Source organism: Bufo bufo, chromosome 5 (genome assembly GCF_905171765.1).
Source record: "Bufo bufo chromosome 5, aBufBuf1.1, whole genome shotgun sequence".
Taxonomy (NCBI): Eukaryota; Metazoa; Chordata; class Amphibia; order Anura; family Bufonidae; genus Bufo; species Bufo bufo.
Window position 1 is genome coordinate 98,091,087 of NC_053393.1, and position 10,515 is coordinate 98,101,601.

Here is a 10,515-nt window from a genome sequence, read left to right on the forward strand (position 1 = left end):
TTCATACAATTCTGTGAACAAGGCAGACATAGCAGAGCTGGAGAGGGTTCAGAGGAGGGCAACTAAAGTAATAACTGAAATGGGTGGACTACTGTACCCAGAAAGATTATCAAAATTAGGGTTATTAACTTTGGAAAAAAAGACGACTCAGGGGCGATCTAATAACTATGTATAAATCAGGGGTCAGTACTGCGATCTCTTCCATCATCTATTTATCCCCAGGACTGTGACTGTGACGAGGGGACATCCTCTACATCTAGAGGAAAGAAGGTTTCTACACAAACATAGAAGAGCATTCTTTACTGTAAGAGCAGTGAGACTATGGAACTCTCTGTCTGACAAGGTGGTAAGGGAGAACTCACTAAAAGGGTCTGGATGTATTTCTGTAGTGTAATAATATTACAGGTTACATAGTAATTACAGTTGAAAAAAAGATATAATTCCATCAATTTCAACCAAGGGATAGATGGGGACGCAAATCCCAGAAGGAAGTGAGACTCAGATTTCTACATATTTTAATAAGCATTAATGTCATTTACTTTTAAGAATACATCTAAACCCTTTTTAAAACTGTCCACTATTCCTGCTGTGACCACGTCCTGAGGAAGTCTATTCCACAGATTCACCGTTCTTACAGTGAAAACGTTTTGACGCTTCTGGAGACTGAAATTTTTCTTCTCCAGTCGGAGGCAGCGCCCCTTGTCTTTTGAGGGCATTTGACATGGAACTGTTTTTTACTGTATTTTTATTTATTTATTTCTTTATTTTATAGTTATTAGATTTCTGGAGAAGGGTTGTTGATCCAGGGAGTTATTCTCATTGCCTCAATGGAGTCGGGAAGGATTGGCTTCTACCTCACAGGGTTTTTTGCCTCTGGATCAACTTGCAGGATAACAGGCTGAACTGGATGGACAGCCTTATAAACGATGTTACTATATTATTATGTTACATGGAGTGAGAGATTTGAAAACACTGATTTACACCTTACAACCTATAAACACAGTTAAAGTGTAACTGTCATATTTTTTTTATTTGCTAGTTTTATTAGAGCTAGGCATGCATACGTGAGTTAGTCTGTCAATGATTGTCAAAAGATCTGTAATTACCTTATAATAACAGCTTTCATTAATGTCCCCTGTCCCTTTCCACTGCTCCCTTAAAAGACCGTTACTATGGCTTGTCTGTCTCCAGCTCCTTCCCACTGCATGCCTGCATTAGGCTTCAGAGTAAGGAGGCATGTCTCTCATTAATTAATATGATTAGCTGGTCGGAAGCTGCTGGCTTAAGCAAGTGTGTACGTGAAGTGAGGGAAAGCAGTTTTAGAGCCATCTTGAGAAGATCCTTATATTGTAGGGTTCAAAACAGTCATAACTAATGGCTCAAGGAAAACAGTGGTATAAGAAGAAACATGACAGTAACACTTTAAAGGGGTTTTCCCCAAGATCACTATTGATGGCATATCATCAGGATAGGCCATCAATATCAGATCATTGTCCAGCTTATAGCACCCTCCACCCCCTGTGCTGATCAGCTGTTTGGTACATTGTATAGCAGATGTTTTTTCAATTGCAGCCAGGGACCATTCACTTGAATAGGCCTAAACTGCAAATAGGTCATGTAACTGATGAATGTGACATCACTGTCCTAGGAAGAGACCGCAGTGCTCAATGAAGCACCAAGGCCTCTTCAAAGAGGGGGGGGATGTGCTGGGAGTCAGATCCCCACTGACCAGATATTGATGACTAGTGTTGACCGAGCACAATGGAAGTCAATGGGAGAACCCGAGCATTAAACCAGGCACCCCCTGCTCTGAAGAGGGGAGGGTGTCTGGTTCACATGAAAAGGTCAGAAATTGATGGAAACACCACTGAAATGGTTCGGGAACAGCATGGGGAGGATGTCTGGATGCATCTTGGACTCCTAGGTCGATGCTGGGAACGATGTTGTCCGAGTAATACGCCCTTTTTTACAGACTGACAATAATACTCACAAAACCGAAGATAAAATCGATTTTAGAGGAAAAAATTGTTAGGAAACATTCTTTCCTGTATATTTACTTGTATATAAAGTGCAAGTGCTGCCAAATATTACAAGGAAGAAGCACTCCGATACAACCTGTATATCACATAAAGGAGAGCCTCATTCACATTGTGGTACAATTGTTCAGGTAGTGGGACTCCTAGACTCATAAAGCCTATGCACTAAGTGAAAGGGCTTCCAAAAATTACAAGGAACCGGCACTCCAATACACCATTTATTACACATAAAGGAGGGCATCATACACACCCTAGAAAAATTATGATTGATGGCCTGCTGGTGACCCTCTAAAACATTAGGAGCAAGAGCCTGCTGGTGACCATCTAAAACATTAGGGGCGAGGGCCTGCTGCTGATCTGACCATCTAAAACATTAGGGGTGAGGGTCTGCTGCTGAGCTGACCATCTAAAACATTAGGGGTGAGGGCCTGCTGCTGATCTGACCATGGAAAATATTATGAGCGAGGGCCTGCTGCTGAGATGACCATCTAAAACATTAGGGGTGAGGGTCTGCTGCTGAGCTGACTCTCTAAAACATTAGGGGCGAGTGCCTGCTGGTGACCATCTAAAACATTAGGGGCGAGGGCCTGCTGCTGATCTGACCATCTAAAACATTAGGGGTGAGGGTCTGCTGCTGAGCTGACCATCGAAAAAATTATGGTTGAGGGCCTGCTGCTGAGCTTACCTTCGAAAACATTAGGAGCGAGGGCAGCGTAAGAAGCATGTTGATATGATGGAGGAAGAGGACGAGAAAAGAAAGATTGAACCATATACCCTTTTTTGTGATGGAAGGGGTGCATGGGAATATAGTGTATTCAATACACCATAAAAGCCACATTTAAAGTGCTTTTATGTTCAGCCTCTTTCCTCTGGTGGAGTAGAGAAGTCAGGGGCAATCCAGGCCTTGTTCATTTTAATGAGAGTCAACCTGTCAGCATTTTCAGTTGACAGTGCGCTTATCAGTTATTATGCCTTCAGCAGCACTAAATACCCGCTCTGACAAAACGCTGGCGGCAGGGCAGGCCAGCACATCGAAGGCGTAGATCGCCAGCTTGGACACCCAATAGTTGTAAGGCACAGAGGGATCATTGAGGACGCTGACACGGTCTGCTACATACTCCTTCACCATCTTCCAAAACTTTTCTCTCCTTGAGACACTAGGCCGCGCATCAGGGTGAGGTTGCTGGCGGGGTGTCATGAAACTGTCCCAGGCCTTGGAGAGTGTTGCCTTGCCTCTGTTGGAACTGCTGTGTGTTCCCCTTGTCTCTACTCCTCGGTTGCCCAAGGAACTACATACTCTGCTGCCAGCGTTGTCAGATGGAAATTTTTGGAGCAATTTTTCCACAAGGACCTTCTGGTATTGCACCATTTTGCTAGTCCTTTCCACCACAGAAATGAGAGAAGAGAAGTTCTATTTGTAGCGGGGGGGTCGAAAAGGGTGAAAAACCAGTAATCGGTGTTGGCCAAAATGCATATAACGCGAGTGTCTCGGGAAAGGCAGCATAACAAAAAGTCAGCCATATGTGCCAGAGTCCCAACAGACAAGACTTCGCTGTCCTTATCGGGAGGATGACTCTCAATCTCTTCATCCTCTGCCTCCTCTTCGGCTTATTCATTCTGAACAGATAAACCTGCTGTGGGTACTACCCTCTGTAGCGGAGGCAACTGTTTCCTGCTCCTACTCCTCCTCATCATCCAATTCGCGCTGAGAAGACGAACCGAGGGTGATCTGGCTATCACCCTGTGTACTGTCTTCCCCCATTTCCACCTCTTCCACATGCAAAGCGTCCTCCTTCATTGTGAGTAGCGAGCGTTTTAGTAGACACAAAAGTGGGATGGTTACGCTGATAATAGCGGCATCGCCGCTCACCACACCATTTGTGTTGATTCCTCAAAGTTGCTTATATCCTCACAGAGGTCAGACATCCATGCCCACTCGTCGCTTGTGAAGAGCAGAAACTGACTTGAAAGGCAAAGACCATGTTGCAGCTGGTATTCCACAACTGTCCTCTGCTGCTCACAAAGCCTGGCCAACATGTGGAACGTGGAGTTCCAGCGTGTGCTCATGTTGCACAACAGTCGGTGAGCTGGCAATTGCAAGCGCTGCTGCAGAGTTGCAAGACCGGTGGCAGCTGTAGATGACTTTCGGAAATGGGCACACACGCGGTGCACCTTCACCAGTAGCTCAGGCAAATTGGGGTAGGTTTTGAGAAACTGCTGAACCACTAAGTTGAACACGTGGGCTAGGCATGGTATGTGTGTGATCCAAAGAAAACGTGAAACGGGGCGGCACTGCTTAATGCCTCTCTCACAGTTAATGGCTACCTATGTGCCTTGTCATATAGCAGCGTACGTGGTGCTCAGTCCTTAATAACACTCCATCAAATCCATAAAAGATGAGTAAAAACAGACGGGCGGCACTCACCACTGCTGTACTTGATTCCTTTATTCTTCATATAAAACAGGTACAAACAATAGGGCTGGGGCGGACTTATTGTGACACAGAACGCCAAGCCTCCAGGTCAGTGGCCCGAGGAAGCGAATTAGCGCGAAACGGCCGTCGCTGCTTGGCGTTCTGTGTCAGAATAACTACGCCCCAGCCCTATTGTTTGTACCTGTCTTTATATGAAGAATTAAGGAATCAACTACAGCAGTGGTGAGTGCCGCCCGTCTTTTTTTACTCATCTTTTATGTATGGTATGTGTGTGAGCTTGCCAAGCTCCAAAGCCGCCACCAAGTTACGGCCATTATCAGACACAACCATGCCTGGTTGTAGGTTGAGTGGCGAGAGCCACAGCTCAGTCTGGTCCCTTATACCCTGCCACAGCTCAGCGGCGGTGTGCTGTTTGTCACCTAAACATATTCGTTTCAGCACGGCCTGTTGCCGCTTCCCCACTGCAGTGCTACACTGCTTCCAGTTACTGACTGATGGATGACTGGTGCTGCAAAATGATAATTCAGAGGTGGAAGTGGAGGAGGTGGAAGAGGAGAAAGAGGGGTTGGAGCCACTAATGTAGGTGGTGGCGGAAATCTTGATGGAAGTAGGGCCCGCAATCCTTGGCGTCGGTAGCACCTGTACGACTCGCTCCCAGCCTCCACAACGTTCACCCAGTGTGCCGTCAGGGAAATGTAGCGTCCCTGGCCACAAGCACTCCATGTGTCACGGGTGATGTTACAGGACACATGCTGGTGTAAGGCGGGGACGGCACACCAGGAAAAATAGTGGCGGCTGAGGACTGAGTAATGAGGGACTGCTGCCCACTCGGTAGGGTGCTTTGATGCCATGTGGCGGATCATGCTGGTGGTGGTGAGGTTGCGGGTGTTCACGCCCCTGCTCATTTTGGTACGGCACAGGTTGCAAAGGACAATTCATTTATCGTCTGCACTTTCCTCAAAAAAGCACCAGACTGCGGAACACCTACCCCTTGGCAAGGGAGATTGCCGCAAGGGGATGCTTCGGGGAACAGTTGCGGGCCTGTTTGGTGTGGCCCGCCTTCTTCCTTTTGCCATTCCTTTGCCTCTTTCAGCCTGTTGCGGTGCTGTGGTTCCCTTTCCCCTTTGTACTGCTGTTCTCGCTCGGCTTGCCACCTTCCCAGGTTGGGTCAGTGATTTCATCGTCCACCACCTTCTCTTCCACTTTCTCACTCTGGTCATCCTCCTGACTTGTTGAGCTAACAACAACCTCACTTATTGACAACTGTGTCTCATCCTTATCGTCAACCTCTTTAGACGCTAATTGCCATCGACTTATTGGCAACTGTGTCTCATCATCATAATCATCCACCTCGTGAAACTCTAATTGCCATTTTCAACCGCCATCTTCTTGTGACTGTGATTGCTCAAGAGTTTGGGCATCGGTGCACACAATCTCCTCATGTCCCTCGTCAAGCGGGCTTGGCGAGAGGCCCAAATCAAGGAATGGCGGTGAAAAGAGCTCCTCGGAATATCCAAGTGTGGGATCACTTGTTTGACAAGACTCTCCATGTTAGGAGGAAGGAGGATCAGGGTGAGGATTCTGTTGACCAGACTCTTGGCTACTGAGACTGGACTTCGTGGAAGACAGGGTGGTGCTTAACCGACTGGAAGCATTATCTGCTGCAATCCAATCGATCGCACTGGTCTGACTTCGAGAGGGGTGTCCTGCTCGATCCTGCAAACTGGGACATGAAGCTAGGTATCTTGGATGAGTGTGTTTCTTGTGCTCTGGCAGCAAACACAGTTTCACCGCTCCCAGGGCCACAGCCTCTGCGTGCACCATCAGCAGCACAGCCACTTCCCCGTCCCTTACTGCTCGCCTTCTGCATATTAAATGGTATATATGCAAGTGTATGCGCAAATAAATTAAACTGAATGTCACTGATATTTATGATGCGCAAACGTTATACAGGAGATATAAGTGATCTGATTTAAATAAATCTGATTTACATACCCGCTCTGGTCAAGATATGGAATGAGACTCTACTAACAAATGCTAATTGTATTGATACACATTACTGAAGTCTGCGCAAACCTTATACAGGAGATGTAGCGCAGGTAATGTCACTGCTGTCACCAGCAGCTAATAAAAAATTACAGGGAATGTCACTAATATTGATGATGCTCAAACGCTATACAGGAGATGTAGTGCAGGTAAGGTCGCTGTCACCAGCGGCGAAAAAATTAAACTGAATGTCACTGATATTTATGATGCGCAAATGTTATACAGGAGATGTAGCGCAGTTAATGTAACTGTCCGCAGCAGACTCTGTCTACGGAAAAAGTACACTGGATGTCACAGATATTTTTAGTATGCGCACATGTTATACAGGAGATGTAGCCAGATAATGTCGCTGTTCCCAGCGTCTACAGAAAAAGTACACTAGATGTCAAATATTTTTAGTATGTGCACACGTTAAACAGGATATGTAGCGCAGATAATCTCGCGGCCCGCAGCGAACACTGTCTACAGAAAAAGTACACTGGATGTCAGAGATATTTTTGCGCTGCACACACGTTACACAGGAGATGTAGCGCAGATAATGTCGCTGTCTCTAGCGGCCAAACAATTGCAAGCTATTTAGCGCAGGTTGCTCTAAAAATATATATTGCTCCAGATACAACAATAGTCCTTAAAGGGACTTTTGGGTCTCTAACACCAACCCTGCCTGACAAAAAAATTCTATTCAATTCCCTACACTATCAGTCCTACAGCACAGCTCTCCCTGACTAAGACTGGCCGAATCACGTGTCATCAGGTGCTCTTATAGCACCCGACGACGTGTTCCGGCCAGCCAATCACTGTAATGCCAGTAACCAACATGGCATTACAGTGAGTGGCAGTACTTACTCGCATGTTTATTGACTGTGTAGCAGCCAACAAACGTGCGGGGAGGAGATTCGAGCATCGCGCTCGAGCACACTCCATGTGCCGCATGCGCAGCCGCTCCCCATTCATTTCTATGCAGCCGACGGAAATAGCCGACCCAGCGCTCGGCTATTTTCGCAGGCCCCCTAAAAAATGAATGTAGGGAGGCTGCGCATCCGCAGTGCGCCCTCCTTCACTTGCGGGGCTCCATTCACGATATAGGTGCGGGTGCCAGCGGTGGGACCCGCACCTATAACACAATGGGGGCATATCCTAGCGATATGCCCCCATTGTCGATGATGAGACAACCACTTTAAGGACCAGTAACATTTTCCCTCTTCGTGTTCCAGCAGTCATAACTTTTTATAATTTTTTCTTCAAATTTTTTATTTTTTATTTTGCAAGATTAGTAGTAGGTTTTTAGGAACAATTTTGGGGTATATATAGTGTATTAAATTACTTTTATTATTTTATTTTTAGGGGGAAAGATATTAGCAAAATGCTAACATTATTTTGTGAAATTTATTTACAGCGTTCACTGTGTGGTATAACTAGCATAACTTTAGTATGTGGGTCACTACAATAATGATAATGTCAAACTTCTATATATTTTTTATTATCTTGTCTTTCCGCTTGCAGTTCCCTCACTGCCCCCCACCTCCACCAGACCGAAGGGGAGGGAGTGGCTTCTTTTTCTGCTCATATCTCTGCATAGGTAGCAGCTACAGATATGGACTTTGTATTGTTTGAAAGCTGACATTAAAAGCTTTTGAACAATACCAGAATTATCTTCTCTACATGGGAAGAAATTACTGTTTGAAATTGGGATGCAGTGAATGCAGCTGAAAGTGAAAGTAAAAGCAGGTTTTGCTGCATTTATTCCCAACTTGAATTCTAACAGTGATATCTCCTGATAATGATGTGCTAATGCTAATCATTTTGGTCTTGTTTGAAAGCCTGGAATGCCATGTCTCTATCTGCTACCAAGCAGGAGATATGAGCAGCTAAAGCAGATACCCCCCCCCCCCCCCCCATTCCCTTTCTGCCCAAGCTGTGCTCGGGCAGAACAGTTAAGTGCTTTTCCCAGAGCAGGAACTGGACTCTGGGTTAGGTGGTTAAATTGGGGAAAATGTGTCATTGAAGTTTGTATGGAAAAACAGCAATAACTTTTCCCCATTTTTGCACTTTTAACTCCAGAGAAAATTAATGATCCACTTTTCCATTTAATTTCCAGAAACAGAAACGACTAAGAAAAAGACACACGCAAGAGCACAAAACTCCTCGTAATCACAAGTGTCGCAGGGAAATCTGCAAACTAAATGACACCCTTCAAAGATACGTAGCAAGTTGGCAAGAGTTCAGCGCTTCCACTGACTGCACATAATGGTCTTTATCAAATAACTTGGTTCTCCGAAGGAAATCAATATACTTGTAAATATAACTTTTACTGAACAATGGGTGACCTTCAGCCAAAACTTTGTACAACTGCTCCTACCGTGTGCACATCTGTCATCTCAACAAATTCTCATCACTACGGATTATCCTGGTTTCAACTAATGGTAACCTATTTCTCTTTTCACGAAAACTCCAGATGATAGATGACAAATTGACAGGTCTTTCTTTTCCGTCCTGCATAGAGCAAACCAAACGGATCCGTTACAAATGCCATAAACCTGTATTAAGATGGATCCAAACGGAATGCCTCTAATAGTTTCTGTTTTGAATTTCGTCTAACGAATTCCATTATTTTCCGTTATAACCATGTTATAATGGACAACAATGACAGAATTCATAACAGTGATGTGAGCCTGCCCTTACTAATGTATTGTGATTGCCCATACTGCCTCCTTTGCTGGCTTGATTCATTTTCCCATCATTTTCCGCATTATACGCTTCTCGTTTCCATGGTTACGACCACCTTGCAATATGGCAGCGGTGGTCGTGCTTGCATAATATAGGAAAAAGAGCCTGCCTATCTGGTAGCCAGGTCCATGGGAGTGCACATAGGATAGCGCTTTTTCCTACAGTGTGCAAGCACGACCATCGATGGTTGGATTGCAAGGTGGTCGTAACCATGGAAACAAGAAGTGTATAATGCAATGGAAAAATTAATAAAACCAGCAAATGAGACAATATGGATAATAACAATACATTCAAAAGTGTTTTATATTAATATTATCTACATGATAAATACCATTTGCCGAAGTGAGACAATCCCTTTAATGAGCACATTTATGAAGCCCCTGCTGACTTGCCATAGTTATTTGGCAAACTCATTACCAAACCAACTCTGCTATAGTTAACCTAAAAGTGCTATGTTTTATATCAGAATGGAAGAAATACGGGCCCCACTCGCTGATTCTAGGGCAGCAGATGAGGAGATCGGCAAGCTTTATACAATAATCTCCATACAAACAGCTGGTGCCGACAATTGCATAAAACTAGAGGCAGAATTATAAAATTGTCTTTGTTGCCCTCATTTGTCTAGAGCAGAATATTAAATGAAACCTGCTGTGTGATTGGTTGCTATGGCCAACAAAGACTGGTTTTCTTTTAGGTTTTCAGTACTTTGTATATCAATTCATTTCAGTTTTCAAAATCTCTGCTTGTAATTATTCGCCCTTTTGCACATGTTCCTCCATACACTCCTTGTCATAGGTGGGCAAGGGGTGTATGGTGCAGGCTCAGGAGCTGAGCCCTCTCCAAACATGGTGGATACTGGCTCTTTTACACAGTTGGCACCAACTGCGGCCTTTTCCTCGGCCAGTGACCTCACGTCCATTGGTCTCATGGCTGCAGCAGTCCCATTAAAGTAATAGGATTGAGATGCAATACCAAGCACAGTCACTATACAATGGACAGCAGTGTGCTAGGTATCCTAGGAGGAGGTCGCTGGGGGTCAAACAGTTGATCGACGGGGGTGCTGGGAGTCGGACCGTTAATGATCAGCAACTGATGATCTGTGTTTAGGATAAGTCATATGAAATTCCCGGAAACCCCCTTTTTAAGGAATTTATACACAAAGTAAATCCGAAAATTGCATCACTTCTCAATATACTGTACAGTGAGGCCACCCCCTCTAGTAAAATATTACAGTAAACTGTATGCAATGACTTCAGTGTCAAGTTGGTTAAT

The 10,515-nt window shown here is 44.9% G+C and overlaps 1 protein-coding gene across 2 annotated transcripts in view; it reads left to right on the forward strand.

Moving 5' to 3' along the window:
- Positions 1-8,836, forward strand: part of LOC121001744 — a 137,387-nt gene extending 128,551 nt beyond the window's left edge. For both annotated transcript variants that reach the window (XM_040432936.1, XM_040432937.1), the window contains exon 6: positions 8,615-8,836. In XM_040432936.1, the coding sequence (XP_040288870.1) occupies positions 8,615-8,764 (150 nt within the window). In that variant the 3' untranslated portion in view covers positions 8,765-8,836. The remainder of the gene's footprint in view (positions 1-8,614) is intronic.
- The last annotated feature ends 1,679 nt before the right edge of the window (positions 8,837-10,515 follow it).